Source organism: Chaetomium fimeti (assembly GCF_033439085.1).
Source record: "Chaetomium fimeti strain CBS 168.71 chromosome Unknown B0H64scaffold_2, whole genome shotgun sequence".
Lineage (NCBI taxonomy): Eukaryota > Fungi > Ascomycota > Sordariomycetes > Sordariales > Chaetomiaceae > Chaetomium > Chaetomium fimeti.
In genome coordinates this window covers 2,247,218-2,275,192 of record NW_026944330.1, presented here as the reverse complement: position 1 = coordinate 2,275,192, position 27,975 = coordinate 2,247,218, and the positions used below count along the sequence as shown (strand labels likewise).

Below are 27,975 nucleotides of genomic sequence, written 5' to 3'. Positions count from 1 at the left end.
TCGGTCCATTGCATTGGAGAGAGGATCCAGGTTTCATGAATTATATTGTATTCAAGCCTCATACGGAGGGGGCTATGTATAATGTTTCATCTATAATCCACAGGACTGCTCGACACACCATGAGCCCGCCGGTACGGGCCGTTCTTTCTGCCACCATCTTGGTTTTCTTCTTCTTTTCTTTTCCCGGGAGGACCGGACGCAAATGGGTATCATAATAATGATGTGCGCCAGACAATGCAGCGAATGGACGATAAGGGCGGGGGCGCAGGCAAAAAAACAGCATCATAGCTCGATGAAGTCCTTTTGCTCTGCGAAATCAAGGCCACCGTTTTCGTCTTGGCCAATGAACTCGTCCACCTCATCCGAGTCGACATCGTCCTCGTCGATCGACTCGCCGTCATCATCGCTGGAAAGATCTGCCATCTCTTCATCTCCGTTTCCTGCGCTGGACAGATCCCGCCCGCCCGCCGCTTTCCGGAGGACGCTTGCCCTCTCCCGATGCGGCAGCTTACACCCCTTAATCTTACAAACACCCGTGTTGCTGAAGTCGGGGCACTCGAAGACGTGGCGATCAGGGCAGTTGGCGGCCTTCTGACAATAGCCGTAGAAGCCGAAATCCCTGCACACTGGAGCAGCTGGTGACACTTTTACGTGGGTATACTTGCAGTCAGCCTTGGTGCAACTATCGCGGGCAAAGTGCAGGCAGGCCGGCGTGCGCTCGGGAATGAGGTCATGTGAGAGATCACAGTTGTCGCCGCTCGGGCATTCGCCCTGCTGCAAGAAATCCTTGCAAATCGCGACCCTGTGCGGGTCATGGACGTAGCGGCAGCGGGGGCCGTGGGTGCAGGCACCTGTCTCTCGGTTAGCGATCCTCCGGTGACTTACCGAGGCCCGGTCGGGGTGGTGTTGCTTGGGGCGTCGGTCGAGAAAAATGGAGTTACCCGTCATAGAAAACTGTTTGCAAGGCACGTTGACCTTTTTGACAGCGCCAGATTGCCTGCCAGAAAATCCTGGGGTCAGTTGTCCGGCCCCGAGGTTCCAGGGGACATACCGCTGCGCCTTCACAATGCCGTGGCGGTACAGGTTGCCGTTCTTGCTTCGATAGAACTTGACACCTCCCACGAGTGCCATCTTGGGGGTCGCCTTTGCCGAGTTGTTATCGCCTGCGCCAATGTGAGCATCCTGAGGAGTTGCCGTGTACGGTGGCGACGCACCGGGAGCCTTGACGAGCTTGCTGCCGTTCTTGACCACGTGGAACCGGACGCCCTGGACGGTGATCTCGTAGTTGCCGGTGGCCTGCTGGTTAGCTCCCACAAACCCCCCGCTGTTTACCATACGATTGATATGATTTGTCAGCTTAGCACGCTCTTGCCTGTCTCTGAGAGCAAGCTTCTGGCGACGGGTCTGCTCAATGGCAGCGGCTCGCGCTTGCGCGTCCTTGGTGTAGACGTTTGTGTTGATCAGTTGCAGGTGGCGGTCGTTCTTCGTCACCCACGACGAGGTGGATGCATCCGATGTAGTTCCCGATTCGGCATCTCCCGACTGGTTCTGCTGGGTCCCGCCATTCAAAACCAGGCTTCTGTTGCGGTAAACGGGCATCCGAACGCTGGAATGGCCGCCACGATGAGGGAACCCGCCGCGGCGCCACCCAGTCGAATAACCAGCGTCTTGAAACGCGTCAGTCCGAACGCGGTCACCATACGGTCGGCCGGTCGACATACTATGATGCGTTCGAACATGGCGAGCGGGCCCGACGCCGGCCTGTTGATTCCTGTGCCGATTGATTTGACCAGCCAAACGGCCGATTCTCTCCATCATTTCTCGATCCTCTATCGACGACATCGTGATAGATTGATGGATATCTACGCTTGTCGATATCCGAAGTGTTGTGGATTGTGACGATGCCGAGTTTGCAAATCGTGCGATGTTTGTTACGAAGGTGCGAGAAATGACCAGCGGTGTTGTGGCGGGGCATTCGAACAAAGAAGTGCGGGTGGCGTTCAGAATGCACGCACGTGCCCAGTGCCGGCTGCGCTTTGACGCAGATGCTTGGCGCTTGGCCGAAGCACCAATCAACAGTCATTGCGCCTGGGGCGTTTGCTCTCTGACCTCACAGGCTGAAGCTCAGCCTTTCAACGTGCAGGCTACAGGTTGCAGCATTCACTGATTCCCGAACCTTACTTTATTCTTGAACCACGTCCTCTTTCTCTTTACCAGCAACAACGGTAATAACCGCCGACTCTGACGAACCCGTTAAATCGCCACTACTATACTCGACAAATTGAAGATGGCCGAGCCCCAGATCAAACCCGACCCCGATGCGGGCTCGCCTTTCATGGACGAGGTTGACGAGACCCCAGACCTGGAATTCTTCGACAAGCTACCCGACGCAAATTCGTACAACCGCATGTATCTTACACGCCTGCCGGGTTATGTCTGGGAGGCTTGGTCGAAACTTAGCGATGATGACGAGATCGAGATTGGAACAATCCGCCAATTCACGGACGAGAATGGCAAAGAAGTCAGCATGCTTCCGGTTGGAAACCCCCGTTGTACGACGACTAACCCTTGCCTCTAGAAATTGCAGATGCGCCTCAAACCGGAAATGGCCGCCCATAAAGAAGTGCCCAAAGAGTACGACATGGACGTTTCGAACCACGATGTCAACAACACCTTCGTCTTCACCGAGCAGGACCTGCCGAGCTACGCTGCTAAGAACAAAGAGCGGGCCGCAGCCCTGGCCCAGGGCATACCTGCGCACCTCCTGCGGAAGCAACAAAGACAAACAGAGCAAGCTGCCGACCGGGGTAGAAAAGGCGCACCTTATTCCCGTAGACCTATTCCAAGTCGGTGCTTCCATGCCCTCGCCGGATCAACGCATCGTTGCTAACCGAAAACGCAGAGAAAACCAGGATTGCGGGAAGAATTAAGCATGAGGTGGTCTGCACGCCGGTACGAAACGCCGAGGCCGACAGGTTTTTGTCCATCCGCGCAGAGGCCGCGCAGAAGCCACAGAAGAAGGTGACGATGCTCCACGGCATTCCACCTTCTGGGGATACCACCAACCCCCATGAATGGGACGACTTCCTCGTATGTGGCCCCGACCCTTTTCTAACCGGCCGCCTCGCTGACACATGGTACAGAAAACGCGCGAGAAGCCGACCAAGGCCAAGAAGATGGAGAACAAGGCGACCCGCTGGCCCGAGAACCAGCTCTTGGATGCGATCGCCAGGTGTTTCTCGGAGCACAAATACTGGTCCATCAAGGCCTTCCGCGGCAAGATTCCGCAGCCCGAGGCCTACCTGCGCGAGACTCTCGAGAAGGTGGCGGTTCTCCACCGTTCTGGCACTTTTGCCAACCACTGGTCGCTCAAACCCGAGTACCAGGGCATCCTAGCCTCGTTACCTAAACCGGCGGATGATGCGGCTGTGCCAAAGGCGGATGCGCCGTCGGATGATGAGGATGACGATGACATCAAAATGGAGGATGTCTTGTAATGTCTCGGGGCTTGAGCTCCGGTTGGGTTCGGTGCGGCGTTATCGGGAGGGGATCTACTTGGTTTGCTTTTACAGAAGGTCTCAGGGCCATTGATGATACCCTTGAACAGAAAATAAAGCGAGACATGTGACGTGGATAGTGTGATGCTGCTGGGTTGCCGCCGACGGGCATCCAACTACCAGCACCAGAAAGCCACCGCCAGCTGTCTGTCTCAGTGAATTGTGGGGTCCGAACCGTTCCCAACGAGCCAGCCTAACATTTAAATAACCAAGGTAGGTAGTTTATCCAAACAATCGTGCAATCCACCTATTTCCTTACCTTCCACCAACACCAACATACCCTCCTCCAAGTCCATTCCCACACCCAGCAAACACCCTTCATTACCTAAGCAAACCGCCACAAGATCACCACCAACCACACCACCACCACCACCACCAAAAGCAAATCAACCCCACCACCCACCATGCCCCCCAACAACAACAACCTCCTCCTCCTCCTCGACTTCGACACCACCATAACCCAATCCGACACCCTCGCCTCCCTCGTCACCCTCTCCATCGCCGCCCTCCCAGCCACCACCCCAGCCCAAAAAACCGCCCTCACCAACCTCTGGTCCGAGATCGTGCGCGACTACCTCGCCGCCCACGCCGCCCACCGCGCCGCCTACCGTCCCCCCGCCGAGGAGCGCACCACCCTAGCTGAGGAGCTGGATTTTCTGGAGAGTGTGGCCGGGGTGGAGCGGGCGTCGGTTGCGAGGGTGGGGAAGGCGGGGTTCTTTCGGGGGTTGGATGAGGGGGTGTTGGAGGGGGTTGGGAGGAGGGCGGTTGCGTTGGGGAGGGGGGAGGGTGGTGATGAAAATGGGGATGGGGATGGGGATGGGGATGGGGAGGTGGAGGTGGGGGTGAGGGTGAGGAAGGGGTTTGGGGAGTTGTTGGAGAGGTATGGTGATGGTGGAAAGGGGTGGGATGCGGCGGTGGTGAGTGTGAATTGGTCGGGGGCGTTTATCAAGGGGGCTGTGGAGGCTGGGAGTGGAGGGAGGGGGATAAAGAGAGTGGTTTCGAATGAGATTGGGTTTCCTGACGGGATGGTTGAGGGGCCGCCGGAGTTGGGCAAGAAGCCGCTCACCACAGCGGGGGATAAGTTGCGGGCGATGGAGTCGTTGAAGACGGGGCTCGCGGAAGAAAGGGTGGTGTATTTTGGGGATTCCGCGACGGATTTGGCGTGCTTGGTGGGAGCGGACTTGGGGGTGATCATGGCGGACGATGGGGAAACTAAGCTGTTGAAGTTATTGGCGAGGATAGGGTTCGAGGTGCCGCATGTGCAAGAGGCTAGGGAAGGTGATAAGTTGGTTTGGGGAAGAGACTTCGAGGAGGTCCTTCGGAGCGGTGTTTTGGAGAGGATATGACCGACCGCTGACTCCTTTACTACCTATTTCACCTATACACCAGGAAACAAGATGGTGTGAGATACTTCTTCCGGCTGTCTTACAACCACATCAACCCAATTCCCCGTTTATCAACCTACATAATACGATACACTTCCTGATGCTACCATTGCCTCGTTCTCATATTCGCTTCTGTGGGTTATCCGCAAAATCTAGCGGGGTGAAGGTTATTGTCGAGCTTCCCGATTCATAGCGCCGAAACAAAGGCAATTCCCTAGGTACCTCATCACAACTACGAGGCGGCACCACAATAGATAAAGAAGCACTTTGGTTTGTTCCCTAGTGCGTAGACGCACAGAACAATGGGTCTCGGTGAGCAACAAGATCTATGTCATAGCCGAACAACCGTACCCTTCTTGGTAGGTATATAACACAGGCCTCAGCTGCTCCAGTTGAGCAACTGCTCACTGCCTGCCGTGACACTTGCCGCCACTTACAATCTTTGACCACCACCATGTGCTTCCATCGCCGCCTCATTTATGACTGCGTCCACCACGTCTGGGCGGGCATGACTCAACCCTGCGAGGTCGAGGAGGCATTCAACCGCGGACGAGTTAATATCGGCTGCAGCCAGCGGTGGTCGCACGCCTACGACACGAGACGCACCCAATTAAAGTGTCCCAAGTGCGCCGAGAAGGAAAAGGGATGTGTTACTCGGATAGGCGCCGCCAGAGACCAAATAAAGGCACTCAAGGAGCTGCTCAAGGCAATTAAAGGTGACACGAAGATCAAGGACGAGGAGTGGCTCAACATGGACTCCGTATTAAAGAAAAGCAAGCCAGATACCATGGACGGAGTAGAAACCTCTTCAATGGATGAAACTAACGATAGCTCCGACGATGAGTTTCGGAACATGGAAGAGGTAAGAGTAGACCCCAAACACTGGGCCATGAAGTTGCCCTTGATCATTGCTGCGCAGAAGGTGTAGGCTGGTGGGAGGCTGGTGCGGTGCTGCGTCAGCGCAAGTATACTCAAATTATTCGTTAGAAGGTTTAAATTATAAGTAGTAGGCTCAAAGTGTCAAGTCGTTCAAATAAAAAATTGTTGGAAACTTTTATGTATCTTCACCTGCTAATGTTGTGAACAGGGAAAAGGCAATGTTCGTCGGCGGCAAGTCGATATCGATAAATAACCCCAACCCTGAAGTGCATGGAGGGGCATGAGGGGGTTGGTCAATCCACAAAGCCGTCTCCGGAATCCACACACAATTGCCGGCTGCAACCGACGACCGACCCTGACCGCCCAAGCCAGCCCCCGTGATCGAACCACCATGCCATAATCCCTTTCGCCGAGCGTTTTGAATGACGACGGTCATTCAGAACCCGACCCCACGACTACAATCAAGCTGCAGATGACGGGTAACGACCAACCGAGGGCCTGGATGCCGTTCGGAACAAAGAAAAACGACTCCTGGACCGACGCCGTCCGACACCATCTCAGCATCCCCCAAAACTGGATCCTTCCGGTAGCCGCCGTGGCCCTCACACTAGGGACCCGGACCTTCTACCAATCCTACCTGCGCCGCCTCCCCGACATCGGTCATATCACGCCCAATTTCTTCCGCCGCCGCAGCCTGTTCGGCAAGGTCACAAGCGTTGGAGACGGCGATGGCTTCCACCTGTTCCACACCCCAGGCGGACGGCTAGCCGGCTGGGGCTGGCTTCGGCGCGTGCCGACGGACAGAAAACAACTCAAAGGCCAAACAGTGAGGCTCACCCACCACCCGCAACCAACACCCCTCCACCTCCACCCCCCACTCACCTAACAACCCCTCCCCCCACTTTCACAGATCTCGATCCGCATCGCGGGCGTCGACGCGCCCGAGGGGTCGCACTTCGGGCGGCCGGCGCAGCCGTACGCGGCCGAGGCGCTCTCCTTCCTCGACAGCTACCTGCTGGGGCGGCGGGTGCGGGTGCACCTGCACCGGCGCGACCAGTACGAGCGGGTGGTGGCGACGGCCTACGTGCGGCGCGCGCCCTTCTTCGTCCCGCGCCGCGACGTCGGGCTCGAGATGCTCCACCGCGGGCTCGCGGTTACCTACGAGGGTAAGACGGGCGCCGAGTTTGGTGGGGCCGAGATGGAGGCGCGCTATCGCGAGGCGGAGGCGGCGGCGAAGAAGAAGGGGGTCGGGTTGTGGGGGGTGGTCGGGGGGAAGAAGAGGAGGGAGTTGGAGAGCCCGATGGAGTATAAGAAGAGGATGAAGGCGCTGGAGGGGCAGAAGGGGGCTGCGGTGGGGAAGGCGTGAATGGATTGTGGGGATGGTTTATGATACCCATGAGAATGAGCTAGGAAAGGGTTGGATGGTGATATCATGGCGGCTTTTGTGAACTTGATTTGAGCATAAACGGAAGCGGCTCGTACATAGAAACCAACGGGCATTGCTCAGGAAACAACATGCGCGGGGTATGCACCCTTCCTCGTGGGCGTGCTGCATCTTAAAAGGCGACCCCTGCATATAGGACGGGATTCCATGGTGCGGACGATCCGGCTACCGGGCGTGCTTGGATATCTGGGCATCATATTTGGCATGACGCGCGCGGGCATGTTCAGCACCCGGTATCAGGGCTGGTCTACGGCGGTTGGTGTGTGATCTTCACAGATCTGGTCGCGGTGAGGGGTACTCGCAGCCAGAAAGGCGGAAACATCTGCCCCGCCTACCTCTGATTATCCCCAGTTCTGCCTCTAGGTCATGCCTTAGTTCCAGGTAGCCGCATGTTTGGTTGATGAGAACGAGGAAGGAAAGAAAACAAGCGCAAGCAAAACGAATATAAACCAACTGTTTTCCGCTCTCGACTCTGATCGTCGGCATTTTCCTTTTACATATTTTTTTCGTCTCTTTCCATTGTTATTTTCCTCTCAGGTTGTCTTAACACCCTCTGTCCCATCTTTTCCATTGAGTCCTCATCTTAGCCCATCACGGTTTCAAGGTTTTGGTGTTGAAGTTCAGTGCCTCAGACAGGCGCCAGTGCAACCGCTGCGGAGACTCCCACGTTGTCAATGGGATGCAAGGGGTTCGAATTCCCCTGCCGAGATGCATATCACCCAATGGCAACCCGTCCCGAACTGCGCCATGAGCGGCCCCTGAATTCAACAAGCGGTGGGCCAGAACGGGCAGCTCCTCCCCTCTCTCTCGCGCTGTTTGTTTCCAACGAACCTTTGATCGTTTTCTCTCTTTGAAGCTTTTGGGGACAGCGACTGACGGACGGGGTCTACCACACTCCTTTTTGACCAACTCTGCCAATTGGTGACACTCTTTTCGCGCTTGCAAACTGCTCCCGGGATTTTGAAGCTGGCTCTGAGCTCCCGTCCCCCACACTCTTTTTCCTCGTGCGTTTATCTACAAAGTCGTCGTCCACGGTGCTCCTCGACCACGAAACAGTGTGTGCCCCTGATCCCCTTTTCCAGACCATCACGACAAGACCTCTGACCCCGACTCCCAGAACCTGGAATCGCATCCGACTGCAGCCAAGCCGCTCGCGTTACCTGCTAGTACCCGTTTCCGCGAAACACTCATTTTTCGAATCACCACAACCAGTGCATTCATTTCGCCTCCAGCCACCGCAAGCTCAGGTTTCGCATCTCACGACGCACTGTCTCAGGTTGTACACCACAACGACCTGCATTCGAGAGAGATTCAACAAGAGCGGTTGTGGCGGATCTTGATTGGCAATTTGAGAGTTGGTGATTCTGGCCGACCACAGCAACGGTTTCCCCACCAAGATCCATATCTGCAGCCTATCGATCCGAATTATCAGACGCCGAGTCAGGTTGGGAGGAAACCAAAGTGCAAACTTGCATCACCTCGAAACATTTTGCGGTGTTCCCCGTTTGAGTTGTGAACGCGAGGTACGTGCACCCCTCCGTCTGATTTTTTGGTTTCCCGCTTTTGGTTCCTGCGTGGGCATTGGCCGGGCGGCCACAGTGGACCGGCCGGGAGCCGTCATTATTACGCTGCAGAAGCAAATATCAATATCGAGCCGTCCCGGTCGGCCCTGGTTCTGACCTGTTTATGGGTTGCGTCGACCGGCCACCGATTTCTTGATGAGAATGCTGCGACGGTATGTTCGATGCTGACAGCGAGTGGCAGGATACCTCACTACGTCGGTATTTGACGTTGCGTGTCTCAGTTGCCAGGTACGAACCGACCGTTTCCTGCACTCACACTTCCATCCCATGTTTCTGGAACTTTTGCCTAGCCCGTTGTGGAAGAGCCGAACCCAGCTGACCAATTAGCGACCTCGCTGCATGGTTTCCAGGGTCGAGTCGACTCCGCTCAATCTCCGTTGCCATTTGTTAGCAGGATTGTACACGAGTGCGACTCCTGGCCGCGAAAACAGGCCTCTGGAGGCCCAACTCACGATTCATCGAGTCGGAGATTCGACCAAGTCATTCTCGACACCTTCGACGCTCGTTGTTTCTCGCCGCCGCCGACCGCGATATTATCGACTCCCGAACCAGACTCTGTCTGTAACCACATTCATTCAATTGTTACAGCCGACAGACCGTGTTCGTCATTAAACTACCTCGCGTTTCGGCCGAGCGATTTCGTGGACCAGCTCGTGCTTCGTGCGACGAGCTTCATTTACGGTAGCACGAAATCCCCCGCCACTCTAAAACGCCATTCTCGACGATACCCCGAGCTCGAGTTGCTATGGAATCCCGGTGTTGACAGCTTGGAACCGACAATATTTAATTGAGCAACTTGATTGCTCGTCGGTCCAAGCGAGGTGACTGTTCTCAGATCTCGACCAAGACGCGATGCGGTTACCCTTTGGGCGGCGCCGTGCCGCTCGCCACGATTTTCTTTCACCGATTCCACTCATCCTCTCATTATCTACCTTCGCGGCATCGCCAGCAGCCGCCATCTCGTTCACCCCCGTTCCCGCCCCGAACCTCGACCTCTCCCAGCTCGGCCGGGTTGTCCTAGCAGGAGATTTCTCAGGCATATCCTTGTACCAGTTCGAGGAACAGAACCAGCGCCCACCCAGGAACAATGGCAGCGAGCAGCTCCTCACGCGCATGCCGAACGGCCTCTTCGCGTCGATCGTCAATACCGACGCGACAATCCGCACCATGTGCACATTCAACACCGACAATGGGACCGTCGTTGTATTAGGTGGAAATTTTACCAGCATCAGGGGCCCCGACTCCGATGCGAAAGCCATGCAGTCGACTGCGATCGCCTTGTTCGACCCAGCCACTGCTGTCGTGACACCTCTGCCAGGTCTGTCCGGCCAGGTTAATGCCCTGCTCTGTGATCAGGACAAGAACACAGTCTATCTGGGAGGAAGCTTCGTTGGTGCCAACTCGACCAATGCGCTGGCGTGGGAGGGAGGGCGAGACTGGGTCAATCTGCCATTTGCTGGGTTTAATGGTCCTGTAACGTCCATCGCGAAAACGGCCAACGGGAACATCCTTTTCGGCGGCAGTTTCACAGGGCTCGGGAACGCGAGCACTCCGAGCACTCCCGATGGCCAGATCATCAACCTCTCGACAGCGAGCATCACCGGTGGCTCCTCGAGCACAACACCAGGGTTCAGCGACCCCAAGAACGTTATCTGCCAGACAAGCGGCGAAGATGGAGCGGGAAATACGTGGTTGCTGCAGGACAACGCCCCGGGCTTCTGGGATGCCAAATTTGGACACGGCTTTGAACCCACCAAGCTGCGCCTATACAACACACACCAGGACGGTAGAGGAACCAAGACTTGGCGATTCACGGCCATGCCCATCAACGGCATCATGAACTTCACCTACATCGATCCGGTGACGCGCCAGAATGCGAGCTGCACGAGCGAATGCCCGCTGAGCGACGACAAATCCATCAAGTTCCAGGACTTCCACTTCGTCAATGTGATCGGTATGAACGAGTTCCGCCTCGACATCTCGGCTTTCTACGGCAGCGGCGGGGGTTTGAATGGGATCGAGCTGTTCGCGGACGACATCTTGTCGTATGCCGTTAGCGATTTTAACGAACCCTCCTGCGCTGGGCTCGATTTCCCGTCAACAGCTACCTCGACCGGCCCGTGGACTGTCACACCCTCCCACTCAAGCACTGCGGAGTACCTAACCGCCCAACTTACTGCCCCGATCACCAACACCTCGGCGTCGGTGGTATTTACCCCTGATATCAGGGAGTCCGGCCACTACTCGGTCAACCTGTATACCCCCGGCTGTCTCCAGGACAACACTTGCACCACGCGCGGCCAGGTCAGGCTCACCGGGCAGATGACAGCCGACGCCACCAAGAGCACTCCCATCGACGTCGATCTTTACCAAACTAATAACTTCGACAAGTACGACCAGGTCTACTTTGGCTTCATTGACGCCAGCTCAGACGGGTTCCGCCCCCGGGTAACCATGACCCCCCTACCGGGCCAGTCCCTGACTCAAATGACATTCGTCGCCCAACGCATTGGCTTCACCTTGATTAACAGCACAGGTGGCCTGAACGGGCTCTACGAATATCCACTCGAGTCGACTGTTAACCCCAGCGACTTCATGAAGTCCGCCTTCAACCGCCTAGGAGCCAACTTCTCTACCGGCTCTGCCGTCAACGCTCTGGCTACGTCGCGCGATGCCACTTATATTGCAGGGAACTTCACCTCCGGCAACATGCGCAACATCATCGCCACGAAGGGCGATAATGCGGACGTCCAGTCTCTCGATGACGGGCTTAACGGCGAGGTCAAGTCGATGTTCCTCAACGGGACCAACCTGTATGTTGGCGGCGCTTTCTCCAGCACTTCGGACAACTCGACCAAGGACTTGAACAACGTTGCCGTCTACGACACTTCGAAGAAAAACTGGAAACCCCTCGGCGCCGGCGTGAGCGGCAGAGTCGTGCGCGTGGTTGGGATGACTATGAACATTACCAGCTCGACTCCCGAGGTTGTGGTCAGCGTGAATGGAGACTTCGACCAGCTGCTGGCGTTTGGCGGCAACCCGGCCGTCAAGGTGGATGGGTTTGGTGTTTGGGTGCCTTCGCAAGGGAACTGGCTGCAGAACCTGGACTTGCCGGTTGAGTCGGTGACGGGTGTCCTGTCTGCCTCGATCCTCAACGCGACTGGCCCGTCGCTCTACGCTGGCTCGCTTTCCTCTTCTAGCCTGGGAGCTAACGGCGCAGCGATCCTTGGCGACGAAAGTCTGGGACGGCTTCCCGTGGACATTCAACCTTCCGATTCGTCATCAGGCGGTCTGGCCAAGCGCGATGGTACCTCGGCTGGGGGCGATATCGATGGTGTGGTTACTGGCGTCTTCGACACCAACAATGGCAGGAATCTCACCATTTTGGGCGGCCATTTCACTGCGAAGGACACTGACGGCAAGACTATCAGCAACCTGCTCGTCATGGACGGTTCTGATAACGACCGAGTTACTGGCCTTGGAGGCCAGATCTCACCCAACTCCACCTTCATGGCTATGGTTGTGGAAGGCGACATCCTCTTTGCCGGAGGTAAAGTAGCCGGGACCGTCAATGACGACACCGTCAACGGCCTAATCACCTACAACCTTGCCAGCAAGTCGTTCAATACCCAGCCTCCTTCGCTCTCTGGCGGCAACGGCACGGTCTCCTCCATGGTCGTGCGCTCGACCACCAAGGATGTCTACGTTGGAGGCTCCTTCACCTCGGCCGGCTCTCTCGGCTGCCCTGGCGTGTGCTTTTTCAGCACCTCCGCCTCGCAATGGAACCAGGCTGGGCGCAATCTTGGTGGGGACGTCAGCTCCCTGATGTGGGCTACTGACAACATCCTGCTAGCCGGCGGCAGCCTCACCGTCAACGACACGACCTCCACCTTCCTCGCCCGCTACGACGCCGACACCCAAGACTGGGACGTCTACCCCGGCGCCGACCAGCTCCCAGGCCCAGTGAGCGTCCTCACCGCCGGCGCGAGCGACGGCGGCCAAATCTGGGCCGCGGGTACCTCCCAAGACGGCTCCCCCTACCTCATGAAATCCGACGGCTCCACCTGGCAACGGGCAGGAGAGTCGGCCCTCCAGCCAGGCACCGACATCCGCGGCCTACAGGTCTTCTCCCTCACCTCCTCCCACGACTCCTCCACCCTCCTCAACCAAGACGAAGCCCTCCTCCTCACCGGCACCATCCAACTCGCCAACTTCGGCCCCGCCTCCGCCGTCCTCTACAACGGCGGCGACGACTTCACCCCCTTCGCCCTCACCACGTCATCCTCCAGCGGCAGCAGTAGCAGCAGCGGTAGCATCGCGCGCGTCTTCTCGGAGCGCAACAGCTACTTCGAAAAGGGCGGCGGCCACATGCCACTCGGCTTCGTCGTCCTCATCGGCCTCGCCATCGCCCTCGGCCTCATGCTGCTCATCGTCGCCGGCGGCATCCTGCTCGACCGCCTCCGCAAGCGCCGCGAGGGCTACGTCCCCGCCCCGACGTCCATGTTTGATCGTGGCGGCGGCATTGCGCGCATCCCGCCGCATGAGCTGCTGGGGGGGTTGGGGAGGAGGGGGGCGCCGCAGGTTTAGTTAGTGGCGTGGCCTTGATGGAGTGAGGGAAGGGGGTTAATAGCATGGAGATCTGGCTGGGCTGGGTTTGGGATGGGAGTCGGGTTTGCGTTTTTTCGGGGTGGGGATTGCGGCGCGGGCTGGCGTTTTTTATAAACCTGGGTTTCTTTGTCGTTTTGGGTGGGCGGTTAAAATGGTCTTATACCACGGTTCCTTGCCTGCTTTCTGTTCTGCTGCTGCTTTTTTGCTGTTGTTTGCTGGGTTCTGTTGCTGCATGTTGGGCGTTTGGCATACCATACATACAGCGGTTGGTGAGAGGGAAGGAGAGACGCGGGGGGGTGGGCGTGTGAGCCACTTGAAGTAGCGCTTGTTGTGGTCGTCGTCGCTAGGGCTGCTAGATGAATGAGGCGTGGATGGATGGATGGACGGGTGGGACTGGCTGGACAGGATGGGATGGGATGGGATATCAGAGAGCGGTGGTGTGCTGTTGTGTCTTTGGCACGCACGCGTCCCGTATCTGTGTCCTATGTTGTCGCTGTCCCGTTGCTTTTTTCTTTTCTTTTCTTACCTACCTCCCCCCTTCTTCGTTTGAGGACGGAGGGGGTTGAGCGGTCTTCTTTGTGAGGATGTCATCTTATTAATGTTTAGATATTTTACATGCTGCGTCATGCTCTGCCGTGCCCCGTTGCTTGCGTTGCTTGCTCTTGCTGTGGTGCTCGCCCTCGTTGTGATGCTTGCTCTTGTTGCGTTGCTTTGCCTTACGCTGTGTGGTATTACTGCTTGATGCTCCGTCTTCCGTTCGGTGCCTTGCCCGGCGGTTTGGGTTTGGGATGTTAGTTGCTGCTGCGGCCATCTAAGATTATTCGTGAGAGACAAGGTATCTAGGTTTGGTGTTGGTAAGAGGAGCATTGTTCCAGGCGTATCAGTGACAACCACCACCTTCGTAATTGTTGCGTCTTGCTCTTTGACGTGGTCAGCACCATGCCTTGCCACGCTTAAAGGTCCCGTTGGGTGGACTGTCTTTTAAAGGGTTCACGTGGCTTCGAGGAGCTTTGTGCCACCACTATGATGTTGTTACTCTCTTGGTGTAGTGCTGTCGAGGGGCAGCCTCAATGTTGTGGTTGAAGTAACGAACATTGACGGCAATCCTTCTGGTCTGTTTGCATTGCCGTTTATTGTATTTGCTGACTTGGGCCTGTCTGATATCACTTGATATACTGATACACATACGTACACTTAACATGGTCCTTTACGCGTTGGTTCTTGTTTTATCTATAACTATCAACTAAGGATGGACATTCTCCTCGACCCTCGGTGGGAATTCCATATCGAGTTCTAACTACGTTTGACCAATGTCTTGACCTACTATGCCACGAGAACATTGAGGATAGGAGGGAGTGTATCTTGAACGGCTCGTCAAGGTGGGCACAGTCAGTCAACGGTAATGGCCATGGCGACGATGCTTCGTACGAGCAAGTTGCGAGTACAAGACAGAAAGCAAGCTCTTCGTCGCCCGTGATACGTTTGACGTCACCTCCATTGACTGCTGAAGGGTTAATGCATGCCTCTGAAACCAAGGGACGTCAAACACCGGTTTGGAGATCAGCTTATCAGGGTGATATTCGCATACCTTCCTCTTTCAACTGACCATACCACCACAGTCTGTACACAAGGCCAGGATAATAATACCACCCCCGTGCGGGAATGGGCATGGTGATGATATTCCTTTGTATGTGGCAAGGAGGTCGTGAAGCATTGCTAGCCATGAGTCCTAATACTGGACCAGCATCTTTGCCGTGCCATATTCGTGGGGGATATTTTAATGGCAATCAGTTACTGGCATGTCAAAGCCATATATGATGTGGTACTCCTTCCAACAAGCCCAGGAGGAGCTGCTGGCAGACTTGGGCAACCATCTGCACCTGCGCAGAAGGCAACATGGGCCCTCATCCTCCCTGGTGTAGGAGCTGGGGTGGGAGAGGTAATCAGACAGGGCACTCGGGAGAGCCCTGGCCCGGAGACACCGTGTCTGACAAGCTGAAGCGATGGTCTACAAGGAGCTCCAGCGGTCGGGGCTTCCCATCATCGGCTCTCATGTCCTGTCTCAAGACCACTCGCATGTGACAACTAGAGTCAATCCAACCCTGTGCTGGGTGGAGGCGCTTTGGCTCACGATGGGCCGTTGTCACTCGAGACCGAGGGGGAGTGAGGCTATGCTCTGCCGCTCCTATCCACCGAGCCTCCCGCGCAGAGCCCGAAATTACTGATGGAACCAACACAAGACTGTGAGGGCAGTCATCGAGATGTTGTGGATATCAAAGCTCAAAGTCAATGACCTGATGGCGGACCCGTTGCCCGTTCGGGGACCCTCATCTGGATAAACTACCGAAGCCCTGCATTCTGAACAGGCTACATGCCTGGAGCAGCAAAGCCAAGTTCTGTGATGCGCTTCTCTTGCCCCTTTCATTTCACTCCGGGCTGGCCAACCCAGCAAGTACCGAGCTCAGCCCCCGCATTCCTCCTCAACGTCACAGTCCAAGCAACAACAGTCACTCCATCACTCCACCACCCGAGGGCAGCTCTGGCCCCCCTTTGAGCACTTTCAAACTCCCCAACTCCATGCTAGCTTAACGCTTGTTTGTTGTCGAAATGGATCCCTTCTACATGGGAAACCCTAGAAGGGGTTGCCATCCAATGGATGGATCCATAGCATCGAGCCCATTCGCCCGGCCGGAGAGGAGCTGCTTCGGCGCCCCAGCATGGCATCGCGAGTCAGCGAGAAGCCGGCAACATGTCACATCCACGTCCATTACGTCTTCGACGCCAAACCCACAAGCAGCAGCAGGACTGGAATGAAAGCCGCCCCCTCTTCCACGCCAGCCCCCCCAATCGTCAACAACTGGCACGCCGGAGGGGCCACCCATCCGGCCACTCCCGTCTCACCCGCCATGCCTCCCCCCCCCCCACGAAAAGCGAGCAAACCAAACAAACCGAGCCAGCGAGACATCCAGCTCAGCAGCAACCGCCCTTAGCGGCACGGCTCAAGCAACCCAACCAATGAACCCACCGCGCTGGAATCCAATCCAGGGGAACTTGGAACAGAACCGGCCCCGAAGTGGGAAGCGAGGAGAAAGAGGAGCAACGACACGACTCCCCTCCGCCGCCGAGGTACGTGCCGCCAGCCCGCACGGCACGGTCGACATAAGACAAGACAAGACAAGAACAAGAACGAGAACCAGGAAAAAAACTTCCACCCCCGTTCCAGCCCAATGGGCCGGTGCTCGGTGACCCGGTTAGTTGACCAAACTACACGTCACGGCGGTGGGTGGTGATCAATCAGATATGGCCAAAGTAAAACACACATGGAAGAAAAAAAGGGGCTGTGGAGGGGCTGCCGAGGAAGAACGCGACGTCCTTTGCTGCTGCTAGCCCCAGATCTCGATGCTTGTGAAGGATCATCATCATCACCCCATCACCCAGCCGCACGGCGCATTTTTTGCGCGGTAGTTGGGGAAAAAGGGCGTGAGACCGGGAAGGGATCCGGTCTCCATTGCGTGTGCGTCTGTGTGTGTGGCTCTGTGTGTGTGCTGTATGTATGTTTGTATGTGTGTGTGTGTGTGTGTGTGTGTCGAACCCGCCGAGAGACAACTTGGCGTTGATCACGTCCCGTGAACCACTGCCCCGGATACCACCACCGCCTCTCCTGTGTCCCCCTTTTTTTTCTGCTGACCGGTTGCGGGCCCGTTGGCCGGCGCTGAAAAACCGCGCCGACACTGTGAGCACACCCCCCGGGCCCGGCAGCAGGGTGTTCTGTCAGATATCTTCAAAAGCGGGGGCCCGACGGGCTCCCTTTTCCGCACCGTTGTCGAGATTGGCCTGCCCGCCACACGGCAAGGGTGGGTGGTAGGCCAGGCAGGGCCTGTTCTCCTTGTGCCCCGGCGGGAATTGGGCCCCGGTACGAGTAGCAGCGCGCGGGTGAGGATGTGAGGACGGCGGGTTTACCCTCCGAGCCGTCCGCCTGCGGACCGCAAGAGAGGTGTGCGGAGAGGAAGAGCGTGGTGTGCGTGTGCGTGACTGCTGCGCGTGGCCTCGCGGCCGTCACACTGCCGGTAGCTGACGCTTGTCTTTCCCACTCTCCTGCAGAAAAAAGGATGGATCCCTTTTCGACTGGAATGAGCACAAGCTCTCACTCAGTCGGGCTCGGTTACCCCATCCATCATCCGCCCATCCACACCCCATCCGCACGGAAGGAGCCGGTTTAGCTTTCGCTAGCAAAGCCGTGATCAACTTGGCACCGCTGCTCCTCCTGCGAGATGGCGTAGCGTTGAGGATCCCATCGACGATCGTCAGTTGATGGTGGGTCGGGGGGGCAGAGACGAGACTGCCCATCTGCCCATCACCCGCCGGCCCATTTCCCATAGCCATGGCACGCCACGCCGCGAGTGGGACTGGGAATTCCCCGATCGCCCCTTCGCATCAAGCCATTGGAATCAACCGCACCCCGTCCGACCACCGCACACATGGGAGGAGGAGAAGGAGGCACGGGAGGAGGAACCCCAGCGGGGGCGCGCAGCAAAAACCCCCCATCAACCGAGAGAGCATGCTTGCGCTTGCGCCGCCCAGGCTCCACAACATGCCTCCCACGTATGTGCTGGCTGGTCCCTGTTTCCTGTCACCACACCATCCCGTCGGGCTTGGGGTGGCTCCCCCAAGCCCCTGGTCTGTGTTTGGTGGTGACGACGACGACAAAGCGTGCCTGTCTGAGAGGGTATGCATATCCAATCCGCATGAGATGCGGAGGAGCGGGAGTGAGTGGGAAGGTGAACGATTGTGTGTGACGGTGTCACAGTGATGGCCGCAGGGTTCGGTTCATCAGCGGGACCGGCGGGGATGGGGGGAGGGCCCGCGAGTGAGGGAGAGCAGCGCCCGCAGCCTGGGGGAGGTTACAGCGGCGCCGGTACTTGCTTTCACTCCTGCCATACTCGGCGGCCGACTAGACTCTGAGAAGGTAGGCGGTATCAAGCACCCGCGCACATCCCGGCATGGCGGGTCTGGGCCGGTCGCAGTGTCTCACAATCGTACGGCGGCCGCGCGGGTTGGGCGTTGCTTGCTTTGCTTGCTGATGGTGCTGGTGCTGCCGGTGCTGCTTCTTCAGCGCAACCCTCGCACCTCGTACCACGCATCCGCACGTCCCGGCGAGCGAAGGGAACGTGCAAAGTGAAGAGTCAACGCCCGGTTTGTCCCACTCACCGCTAGTCCCCCGCTCTGGCGGGACGCCCCCCCCGAAGCAGAGCGTGATGGGGTTGTGAGTGAAGGGCCTCATGGTTGGCCCGGGGGTCGAGGGTGCACTTAATGACCTTCCTTTCTCGTCATGCCGGGCAGGAAAGCAGCCTCGCCAGCCAGGGCGGTTGGTGCGAGGCGAAGGGGGGTGAATGAGACAGCGTGACCAGTGGGCCACGACGACTGGAGAGCTGGCCCCACGATATGTCTCGGGGGATCTCGTAGGGCAGAGGGAGAGTGCTCGGCACTGGTCCGTTTACCAGCAAGGGCGAAGGGAAAGGAATGCGATGCTTGTGGCCCGGATCTCGCAGGCAGTCGCGGGACCCATCCCGGCCCCGTGGCGTCCCCCCCTGGGGGGTAGTGGGTGTCTCTGCTCTGCGGATCGCCCTCCCCTGCGTAGCGCACCACAACCCCAGCTAGCGGGGCGTCGATCACTATCCCAAAGACGCAAACGTCAGCAAAATTTTGTCGGGACAAGTTGCTTTGCTATCGCGACTCTGCGCAGCTCGCAGCTCGCAGCTCTCACCTCGTGTGTGTATTGTGTGTGCGTGTATTATGTGTCTGTGTAGCCTCGGTTGCATAATCCGCACATGCTGGCTGAACCCAGCCGGAGAAAACGGGCGCATAGTTAATACCCAAACTCCTACGGACGGGTCGTCAACCGGCGTCGTGCATGACCGAGTGGAGGTGAGTTACGGGACCTTCCGTTGGTGAAACCCCGGACACAGTATAATATGTACGTCCATTATGGATATTACAGACAAGGAGGATGAGGCTCTGGGGTTCCGGTAATTTGCCGTTCGCCAAGTGGCCGGCCCAGGCTCGCCACCGGGAGAAAATGAGAAGTGAGGTTCTTGATAGCGTGGGTGCGTGGGATACTCGTTTACTGGGGTCCCTGCGAGTGAACAGATGCAGGTTTCCGCGACGGAAGAGGGTCGAGAACCGGGGACTGCATGCGTCATCACCACCACAAACCGGCAGACTTGTGGCGAGAAAAGGTAATCTGCCGGTGGAGATGGAGATGGTAACATCGGTCAACAATGCTGGAGCATTGCTCTGGCCAGAGGACCCGCCCCCACACACAGCATGAAACACACAGACGTCAAGATGATGCGCCAAACAACCGGTTCCATGGTTGACATCAACTTGACGGCAGGGTAAGAGGCAAATGCCCAAGGGTGAAAATTGATTGATGGGAAAGGAAGTAAAAGGGGGTATGCTCGAGCTTGTGGTGCAATGGTCGAGACAGTTCGTTAGTTGACTGGTCCAACTCTTTCGAGCCTTTGTTTTGTTGGTGCCAAACCTTTGACCAGGGGGGAGGGGGTCTCCAGTTCAAGGGCAGACGACATCCTACCGTGTCGCCAGCTCTTGCATGCAGTAACTAGTTAAAATGCGCGATCTCTCAAGCGCTGTTGGCGCGATTAAGCAAACGCAGTGGCTTGGCAAGGACCCGTATCGACGGAAGCGACGCGGGAAACCTTGAGAGAGATCAGCTCCTTTGCAGCAGCTCGCATCGCTTAACTAGTGACATGAGTCGGAAAGAATGCGTGTCTCTCTCGACTCGCCCCGGCTTTGAGCTATCAAACGGGCCGTGTCTGAGCGCCAGGCACCGTTTGTGATCAGCGTGTTGGCTCAGGTCCGGCGTGAGTCGGTCTGCCTCCTCGAACCCACCCGACTCCTTGCACATGCGTGTAGCTGAACCCGCTTGCATTCTTTTTCCTGCGGCGGAGAAAAGGGGTGGGGCGGCCGCGCATGGGGTGAATGGGAATCGGCGACATGGCTGCTGCGAATCCAGGTACGGTATCGTGGTGTTGCTAGCGAGTGACTGGAATGGGGTGAAAGCGCGCGAGATCGAAGTGGAGGTACGGCACAGAGGAGCAGGGCACAAGCGAAGCCATCTCGCTGCACGACAGATCTTGACAGATGCGCGGCGCGTCGATCATGATGCGAGGATGCTCTCCCGGGGTTGCTTCCAGTGCCGGTCTTGGCTGCTCGGAAGAGGAAAGGTGTGCATCCGAATCGAGAAGGCTGGTGCTGTGTGCTGGTCGGTTCAGGGGTCAATCGCTGGCCTGTCGTCCGGTTGTGGCATCCCGAGACGGAGGACACCCTGATGGCCGGGTCCAAAAGGGGCCGGCGCTTTCCATGTTGATTGTCTGGCCGCCCTCTCTCTCCTGTGGTATGGTGCCAGACACCAAGTCACTCGACGGCGGCCTGTTAGATTGGGCTGTGGTCGCATCGCTTCCTCCGCTCGCCGATGGAGTGACCAAGCTTCTCTGGCTGAGCCGTCCTGCAAGATTCCCAAAATGAGCGGGCATGCAAGGCCCCATTGGATGGTGGCCGTGATCCTGACTACGGGCAGGAGTTTTCAGTTGAAGGGCCGAATTCGCAGCGGCTGGATGCAGCATGGCGTTCTCCCATGGCGCGAGAACGGCTGGGAGGGCTTGGGCCCGCTGAACAGAGCTCGGCGTTGATCTTCCGGTTCGCGGAGCCAGCGCCATCCCGTGCCCTTCCTCTGCCCAAGACCTGAGCTAGCGTGCGGCTGCCGGGGGTGTCCATCCCGGAGCCGCAGCTTGGCTTCGGGGAGGTCCCCACCACCGCTGGGCAGCGTTGGAATTGCAATCCAAGCTGGCGGGTTTGGAGACGAGATAATTGCAATGTAACCTGGGTATATGAGGTCCTCGTATCAGTCAGAAAATGATATGAAGGTTACCCTTTTCGGATCTCGATGCTCATGTACATATGTACTTGGTGTACTTGGTACAGAGATGCTTGCCGTGCGCCCTTGTTGCTGTGGCCGTCTAACGGTCGCTGATCCTCTTGCGCCATCAACGGATGGTGATTTCGCGGAGGCGTGCTGAAGGGATTCTCAACTTCAAGACTACGATGAACACCTGATTTGCAATGTCCTGATATGATGGCGCTTATCGCGCTCGTTCCCCGGGCCAGAACAAGACGGATCACAGGCTGTCAAATGGTATGAGCTCGAACCTCACCATGTTGCTCCTGCGTCAAGGCACAAGAAGGTGGAAAACAGGAACATACTCACGTTAGTCTCTGCTTGCCCTCGCTCATGATGCAATTGCATCCATTTTGGCTGTGTGATTGCATTCCGGCGAGAACGCCCCACGGCTCTTCCTCGCTCAAATTTTACTGGGCTCAGCCTCAAGGTGAGCCGGCCAGGGCGTGACCGTTGGGGCCCCGAGCGGCCTCTAAATGAACCATGCCGCTGTGTATTGAGAGACACCCTGCGAGATCAGTGTTCCTCGCGAGCGACGAAAAAGCAGAGCGAAAGCAACGAAGGTGCGCAAGGGGGAAAAGCCTGAAAAGGGGCGCAGTAACCCCGGATAAGACACCATCGGAAACGGCAGCTATGTCTTTGAATTCGCATGATTTAAGCCCTGCTGAAAGCATTCAAACTCAAGAAACCCGCCGAGTTAATGGGAAGAACGACGTTGCTTGGTGCGCTGATTCTGTCAACTTACCAGAGAAACACTGTCCGCTTAATGTCACTCCCACTTCTCCCCCTTTCAGGACCGCCCCTGTCGATTCTGTAACGCACCCTTGCATGTCGATCATGAACCGTGCATTCTTCCAGCAGTGAAATGTCGAGCTTTGAGCTCCACCCATGGTCCTGATAATCTCCCTCCCCTGGCTTGTCGAGATGAGCTTGCTCTGCGTGCGCTGTGGGAGCAAGGTTTGTGCCCCAAGATCTCGATAACCAGCCGAAGCCGCAGGACCCCGAGATTCGGAAAACCGAGCCACGGCACGTGAGAAAGATGGACCGGGATCTAGAATCTACGCTCGTCATCACCAGGTGCCGACGGCGATCGAGAAACGGTTCCTGATCCGCACCGGGTGCCTGACAATCCCTCTTCAATTGAAGCGGACTGTAAGGTAACTGGTCAAGAACTTCACTGTCAAACGTGCTTCGGGTGACTCGTCGGGTCAGGTCAGTGCTCTTCTCTCGACAGCGGGCTTCATTCAGAGGCAAGTTCCGAGACAGCTTCATCCACCTGCGGGATTCGGTCTGGTCGCGAAGTTGGTGGAAATGGCCGCGAAATTGCATGCTGCTTCTTTGTGTCACTGGACTCTGGGAGTGAGTTTTCCAGGATGTCGACCAGCGCAATGTCGGGCTTCTGGCAGTCAGCCACATCGCCGACCTGCAAGGGCCCCCCTGTCAAAGTTATGTTTCGTACCACCTGTTGCGGTTTAGCTCCAGCGATCGTTTTTGCGGGATGAACGGAACATTCCAACTCTAATCATCAATATCATTCTCACCACCACGAGAACAGACTTGTTTGCTCGAAGGAATCAACACTTCGGAACCGAGGGCCGCCACTGGTATCTGAGTTATCGGAAATGGAAAGAAAAAAAGGAAGAAAAAAAAGACAGCGAAGCCTGATCACCAACAAGACAACAGACAAGAGGGGATTGCGCCTCGCAAGCTCGCAATATTGAACCGCGCCAACCCGCGGACGGTAGCGCCCGGGAGAATGGGTTGCGTTGTATCCGTATCGATGGTCCCAAGGCGAACGACCATGTTTCGTCGTCGCTGAACTCCTCATGGGTAGCATGGCATGTGCATGGGTGTGGGAGATGTCCAACTTCCTCTCTTTCTCTTTTCGACGTGACTTTGCGGGATTGGCGGGATTCCTGAGGGATACGGCCCGCTCGGTCTGCCGTCATTGGCCCTTGGGTGCCGTTGGCTTGCAGGGGACGCTGCGGGTCAGGCTGCCGTACCCTTGCTTTTGGTGGCATTGAAGGCGGAATGCGTTTTCTTCTTGCTGCATAATCCCGGAGGCGCCGCGGTCGCCGGTCGCGCAGCGCTCCGTGACCAGACCGTCTCCCGATGCCGGGCAGCAACGTGATAACTTGTCAGAGCGAGGCCAAGTGCATGACAATACTGTGGTGGTGAGCCATCCACCAAAGTTGAGATCGCCCGTCAGTTAATCTCGATGCTTTTCGGTCGTTCGAGGCCTTGCCTGGGAACCCGGGGAAAAAAGAAATGCGTCGAGAGAAAGACTGCAAAGCACAGTCGAGAGCGGAGCACGCAGCAGGATTCGGCGGGGTTGGAAGTGACATCGCGACTTGCGCGCTGCTGCGAGCGAGTAAAGTCAAAGCAGCCGAGTCTGCATTCCGCACTTGAGAGGGGTCGACACAAGTACCTGTAGAATCGCGGAATACTAATATTTTTCTTACCCACAATCTCACACACGTGGTGCGTGATTGGGACTGACTCTCATCCAAAGCTGGACGGGTTTGAGTTGATTTGCGGTTGTTGACTCGTCACTGTGTACTTCGTAGATTTTCGTGATTCGAGCAGCGGTGAAAGCCCGTTGTGGACGGGGCTTGGCGACCGCCAAAAGGACGCGCAACGGACTCCGTTCCGCGACGAACTTCGTTCAACATGAACTCCCCTGTCCGGAGCTTCCCGTTTCACAACCCGGCAACGGCGGGGGACAACCCCGGGGGCTCGGTCGATGTGTCGGTCTCCGTGTCTGTTGATGAATATTTGAGTTGCGTCATATTTGTCGGAGGGGGAGGGCACCACTATCACAAAACCAGGCCAGGTCCTGGTAATGGTTGGACAAGAATCGAGAAAGACGTCACTTTCCCCCAACCAGCAAGAAACTTCAACAGAGGAGTGAGGTACCGACCGAAGGTAGCCCCGCTCGGCTCTGTCGAAAAGAGGGCCTGATGAAAGCTGGCCCACCATCCTGGTGTGTTCCTTCCGGCCTTGAACACTGCGCTGTTTTTCTCTGTTTCCATTCCTCTGCAGCTATAAAAAACTGATCCTAAACTACCAGTGTGATGAGAGCATGCGGTGATGAAATAAGCTAGCAAGTCCAATCAAAGCACACACCGCAGTAGCAGTTACAGAGTTACACAGTTTACAAGCATTCCACCCTGACTGTCAAAACCCATCATGGCAACTGTGACAGCGTCGCAGTTTTGAAAGACGCCGCGCAGGGGTCAGTTACTCCCGGAGGCGACGTGCCCTAGTCATTGGCCCAAACAGTACGTACGCCTTTCCTTTTGAGGTTAGACACTGTCGGCAGAGCGATGCCCTGGCTGCACCCAGATGATTTGCTTGCTTTGCTCTTGGCTCCTGCCAATTCGGGCCCAGTTCAGTGCCAGGCATGCAATTCCGACAGAATTCGATCCCCGCTACTTTCCCGTGCCTCGCAGGCACGCTGCTGCCAGAACGACAACCCCCGTTCTTGCTTACCCGACCCGACGCAACAAAGCAAAAACCACGGCTCCAAAACTTGGTCTTGCTGCCCTTCAGCCGCCTCCGTTACGCAATGGGTAGTCCCGGGGCCCTTCACGGTAGTCGAAAGCATCAAACCCCTGGCATCATGGCCTCCGCCGAATTCGACCGAGAAATTACGACCTGAGCAAGCCATGTCGAGACCCTGCATGACACGACAACGCCAGCCCGGCACTGAGCTGAGTGCATTGGGTTGCCGCGGACATACAAAATGCGAATATTTCGGAAGCAATTCCGTAGATGTGTTGATTGTGTATGCGCCACCGACTCTTGTCACTCTTCCCCTGGGGACGGACGGGATACTCTCCATCAACCCGGTAACGGCCTGGAAAGCAGCCTCGCAAGCATGAGCAAAGGAGCCATGCACAGTACACGCCCCGACTTGAACAAATCTCTGGTCAACCCTCGAGTACACAGTGTAATATCTCCCGGCCCCGCCGGACTGTGTTGGAGCCACTGCCTCCGGCAGAAAGACCCTGCCCGAGTTCCACCACATACCCCCCTCCCCGGTCGCGGCGGGGACGACCCCCCCAGCTTTTGCCTCTGGAGCCCTGCCAGACGTCCAGGGTCTTGCTCAACGCTCGCTGGTGGGCGAGGCAGGCGGGCTTGCGTTGTGCAGGCACCCACACACACACCGGCTCTTGTCTGGCTGGCACGCTGGCCACTGACCGCTGACTTCATTGTTTCCTTGACGGGGTGAGGGCGATGGCCCCCCTCGTTAAAGCTTGCCAGTGGTCTCTCCGGTCCTCCTTTTCATCCCGACACCTCTCCTTCGCCCGAAAAAAGGTGACAGCAAAGCAGTAGCATAAAACTTCTTTACATTGTTACCAAGCACAAGCGGAATACCTTCTCTCAAGCCAGCGTTGTGCAGCTTCACACAGGACTTCTCGCCAGCCGCCACACATCCCGCACTTACACTCGCCCCAAATTTGACCGTCAATTCCCCCGGATCGTCCTGGACAAGGCCTGTTTCGGCCTGAACCCCAAGCCCTGCTCTCCCCAGTCGGGCTAGTCAGGCGCTGTTTGATCTCTCAGCAACGCCTCTCCAGCTCTCCAGGTACCAGACCCCACGACTCTGGTCTGGGCTTCCCGGCATCAAGCATCACCGGATCTCGAGCGAGTCCCACATCCCATCGGGCTTCGCTGATCCTCAAGAGGGAGGGCGTGCCACCCGCTGCGTTCACACCTTCCCACCCGGCTGTAAGCCCTGCTCCGCGCCGTTCACACAGTCCCACTCATCCCAATTGGCAGGCCCGCCCTGGCAGCACCCCCCTTGGGAAGGGATATTTCAACCGTCGATCGCTCTGCCGGACACTCGTCAGAGGTTGCCTTGAAACCACATCCATCCCCACTCCCAGTCCCGCAGGCCAAAGTGGGCAATAAGGTTCAGACGACACTGGCTTGGTTGGTGAACCACATTGGGCCCTAGCGCAGACTGCTCCATGCCCGCGCATGCCATCCCCGTCTCAATTCTGTCGCACCCTCAAAGACACATAAGGGCGCTGATCCGTCCTTCTCGACTCTCGGCTGCCACACTTTGATCAGCATCGCTACTCTGGGTGATCTCACTTCCAAGTTGGGCCGGAAGAGAGACAGCTTGTCGACCTCACTATTCGAAATCTCACCATGACCATGACCATGACCGATGACCACAGTCGGCGCCGCTTCGGTCCATTGAACTTCCACCACATGCCTTCCTACTCGAGCCAACCTCATTTCTCGGATCCTTGGTCCTCGTCGTCGCCGACGGGACCAGCACCCCAAGGCGGGAGCCAACAACACCCCCTTTACGCCGGCAACCAGGACAGCAGCGCTGCTGGCCTCCCTCACCTCAACCTCAGCACCCTTCCCAGACAACCACCCAACTCGCAGCACCCTCAACATCCCCAGCACGGACAGCACGCCGCCACGACAGGAAGCAGTACCTCGATGGCGCCCTACGGTTCTCTCCCAGTCACGGCCGCCTCGGGGGCCAGCGCCCCGATCTCGGGCGTCTACAGGCAACACGAGATGCTGTCGATGCCACAAGATGCCTTCAGCTTAAACCGACTACAGCAGCCGACCACGTCGGCCGCGTACGACGCGTCGGCATACACGAGCTCGGCCTCGCCGGTGAACGCATCGTACGCACCTGCGTCGGCGTCGCCGTACGAGCAGCTCGGCTACGCCCCAGCACAGATGAGGGGGACCTTTGCTCTTGGGCACGAAGACAGCTCGAGGAGATACTCGCAACAACAGTCAGTAGCCTCCAGCCCTGCGAATCTGCGCGCCCCAGCCCACGGCGGGGCAGGCGCAGGCGCCCCGGGATGCGCATTATCTGACCGTGATGACAGAGCCCTGCAGCCGGATGACCGGAGGAGCTTCCAGGATGCGCTGGAGGCGAGCCATGGGATGCTCTCCATGAGCCAGGACACGCCCCGGAATATCTACGACGTGCGCAACAGGGCGCGCGGTTCGGCGGACTCGTACGGGTTCCCCTCGACACACTCCTCGACCTCTAGCATGTCGTCGGCCGGGTTCAGTGGTTATTACGGAGGCTCTGTTGATGGGTCGGTTAGCGATTATTCCGCGGCGGGGTCCGACATCGAATCGTTGTCGGGACGGACACTCCCCAGGCCCCAAGGTCTCATGTCCAGCCAGCCGCCCGCACCTCAGTCCATGATGGGTTCATTCAGCTCCAGGGTGTCGTCCAGCGCGCAGAAGAAGCACAAGTGCAAAGTCTGCGATAAGCGATTTACGAGGCCCAGCTCGCTGCAAACACACATGTACAGCCACACGGGAGAGAAACGTAAGCACCTCATCTAGTTGGCGACATATTTAGTCAAAGATACTAACTCTATCCTTCCCAGCGTTTGGTTGCGAAGTCGATGGCTGTGGCCGCCGGTTTTCGGTAGTATCAAACCTCCGCCGGCATAAGAAGGTCCATAAGAGAGGCGGCGAGACCCCCTCGGACACGGGCTCAGAGACACACGAGTCCCCGTAAAGTTACCTACCTTGGTTCCAACACAGC

General features: G+C 57.3%; 8 protein-coding genes across 8 annotated transcripts; 5 read left to right on the top strand and 3 right to left on the bottom strand.

The window, feature by feature from the left end:
- Positions 1-31: 31 nt before the first annotated feature.
- Positions 32-1,981, bottom strand: B0H64DRAFT_386463 (uncharacterized protein). The gene is made up of 3 exons (XM_062803135.1): positions 1,722-1,981; positions 1,215-1,667; positions 32-1,163 (listed from the first exon to the last, which is right to left on the bottom strand). Exons 1-3 carry the CDS (start codon positions 1,840-1,842, stop codon positions 283-285), a joined length of 1,455 nt encoding a protein of 484 aa, XP_062662372.1. The 5' UTR covers positions 1,843-1,981; the 3' UTR covers positions 32-282.
- A 156-nt stretch (positions 1,982-2,137) lies between these two features.
- On the top strand, positions 2,138-3,767 carry B0H64DRAFT_472077 (transcription initiation factor IIF, beta subunit-domain-containing protein). Its single transcript, XM_062807917.1, has 4 exons — positions 2,138-2,521; positions 2,579-2,846; positions 2,903-3,090; positions 3,144-3,767. The coding sequence occupies exons 1-4, from the start codon at positions 2,288-2,290 to the stop codon at positions 3,495-3,497; spliced, it is 1,044 nt and encodes a 347-aa protein (XP_062662371.1). The 5' UTR covers positions 2,138-2,287; the 3' UTR covers positions 3,498-3,767.
- Positions 3,768-3,773: 6 nt separating this feature from the next.
- On the top strand, positions 3,774-4,963 carry B0H64DRAFT_454487 (uncharacterized protein; the record flags this gene model as incomplete). The annotated part of the gene is made up of 2 exons (XM_062807273.1): positions 3,774-4,835; positions 4,947-4,963. Exons 1-2 carry the CDS (start codon positions 3,962-3,964, stop codon positions 4,961-4,963), a joined length of 891 nt encoding a protein of 296 aa, XP_062662370.1. The 5' UTR covers positions 3,774-3,961.
- Positions 4,964-6,199: 1,236 nt separating this feature from the next.
- B0H64DRAFT_84403 (uncharacterized protein) lies at positions 6,200-7,361 on the top strand. Its single transcript, XM_062808857.1, has 2 exons — positions 6,200-6,647; positions 6,732-7,361. Exons 1-2 carry the CDS (start codon positions 6,294-6,296, stop codon positions 7,185-7,187), a joined length of 810 nt encoding a protein of 269 aa, XP_062662369.1. The 5' UTR covers positions 6,200-6,293; the 3' UTR covers positions 7,188-7,361.
- Positions 7,063-7,860, bottom strand: B0H64DRAFT_386452 (uncharacterized protein). Its single transcript, XM_062803134.1, has one exon. The coding sequence runs from the start codon at positions 7,749-7,751 to the stop codon at positions 7,536-7,538; it is 216 nt and encodes a 71-aa protein (XP_062662368.1). The 5' UTR covers positions 7,752-7,860; the 3' UTR covers positions 7,063-7,535.
- A 1,720-nt stretch (positions 7,861-9,580) lies between these two features.
- B0H64DRAFT_84380 (cortical protein marker for cell polarity-domain-containing protein) lies at positions 9,581-13,456 on the top strand. The gene has a single exon (XM_062808856.1). The coding sequence runs from the start codon at positions 9,701-9,703 to the stop codon at positions 13,433-13,435; it is 3,735 nt and encodes a 1,244-aa protein (XP_062662367.1). The 5' UTR covers positions 9,581-9,700; the 3' UTR covers positions 13,436-13,456.
- An 8,476-nt stretch (positions 13,457-21,932) lies between these two features.
- Positions 21,933-23,079, bottom strand: B0H64DRAFT_84277 (uncharacterized protein). The gene is made up of 3 exons (XM_062808855.1): positions 22,949-23,079; positions 22,177-22,893; positions 21,933-22,110 (listed from the first exon to the last, which is right to left on the bottom strand). The coding sequence occupies exons 2-3, from the start codon at positions 22,845-22,847 to the stop codon at positions 22,086-22,088; spliced, it is 696 nt and encodes a 231-aa protein (XP_062662366.1). The 5' UTR covers positions 22,848-22,893; positions 22,949-23,079; the 3' UTR covers positions 21,933-22,085.
- A 3,512-nt stretch (positions 23,080-26,591) lies between these two features.
- Positions 26,592-27,948, top strand: B0H64DRAFT_439288 (uncharacterized protein; the record flags this gene model as incomplete). Its single annotated transcript, XM_062806416.1, has 2 exons — positions 26,592-27,753; positions 27,815-27,948. The coding sequence occupies 2 exons, from the start codon at positions 26,592-26,594 to the stop codon at positions 27,946-27,948; spliced, it is 1,296 nt and encodes a 431-aa protein (XP_062662365.1).
- Positions 27,949-27,975: the final 27 nt, after the last annotated feature.

What these genes read in the sequence shown, in the direction of transcription:
- B0H64DRAFT_386463 (XM_062803135.1), bottom strand. Translation starts at nt 1,842, where the DNA reads ATGTCGTCGATAGAGGATCGAGAAATGATGGAGAGAATCGGCCGTTTG. An exon ending in CCATGTTCGAACGCATCATA is followed by an intron (nt 1,668 to 1,721) that starts GTATGTCGACCG and finishes ACGCGTTTCAAG; the next exon opens with ACGCTGGTTATTCGACTGGG. An exon ending in CAAGCTCGTCAAGGCTCCCG is followed by an intron (nt 1,164 to 1,214) that starts GTGCGTCGCCAC and finishes ACATTGGCGCAG; the next exon opens with GCGATAACAACTCGGCAAAG.
- B0H64DRAFT_472077 (XM_062807917.1), top strand. Translation starts at nt 2,288, where the DNA reads ATGGCCGAGCCCCAGATCAAACCCGACCCCGATGCGGGCTCGCCTTTC. An exon ending in CGGACGAGAATGGCAAAGAA is followed by an intron (nt 2,522 to 2,578) that starts GTCAGCATGCTT and finishes CCTTGCCTCTAG; the next exon opens with AAATTGCAGATGCGCCTCAA. An exon ending in TTCCCGTAGACCTATTCCAA is followed by an intron (nt 2,847 to 2,902) that starts GTCGGTGCTTCC and finishes CCGAAAACGCAG; the next exon opens with AGAAAACCAGGATTGCGGGA.
- B0H64DRAFT_84403 (XM_062808857.1), top strand. Translation starts at nt 6,294, where the DNA reads ATGACGGGTAACGACCAACCGAGGGCCTGGATGCCGTTCGGAACAAAG. An exon ending in AACAACTCAAAGGCCAAACA is followed by an intron (nt 6,648 to 6,731) that starts GTGAGGCTCACC and finishes CCACTTTCACAG; the next exon opens with ATCTCGATCCGCATCGCGGG.
- B0H64DRAFT_386452 (XM_062803134.1), bottom strand. Translation starts at nt 7,751, where the DNA reads ATGCCGACGATCAGAGTCGAGAGCGGAAAACAGTTGGTTTATATTCGT.
- B0H64DRAFT_84380 (XM_062808856.1), top strand. Translation starts at nt 9,701, where the DNA reads ATGCGGTTACCCTTTGGGCGGCGCCGTGCCGCTCGCCACGATTTTCTT.
- B0H64DRAFT_84277 (XM_062808855.1), bottom strand. Translation starts at nt 22,847, where the DNA reads ATGTGGCTGACTGCCAGAAGCCCGACATTGCGCTGGTCGACATCCTGG. An exon ending in AAGCGGACAGTGTTTCTCTG is followed by an intron (nt 22,111 to 22,176) that starts GTAAGTTGACAG and finishes GGGTTTCTTGAG; the next exon opens with TTTGAATGCTTTCAGCAGGG.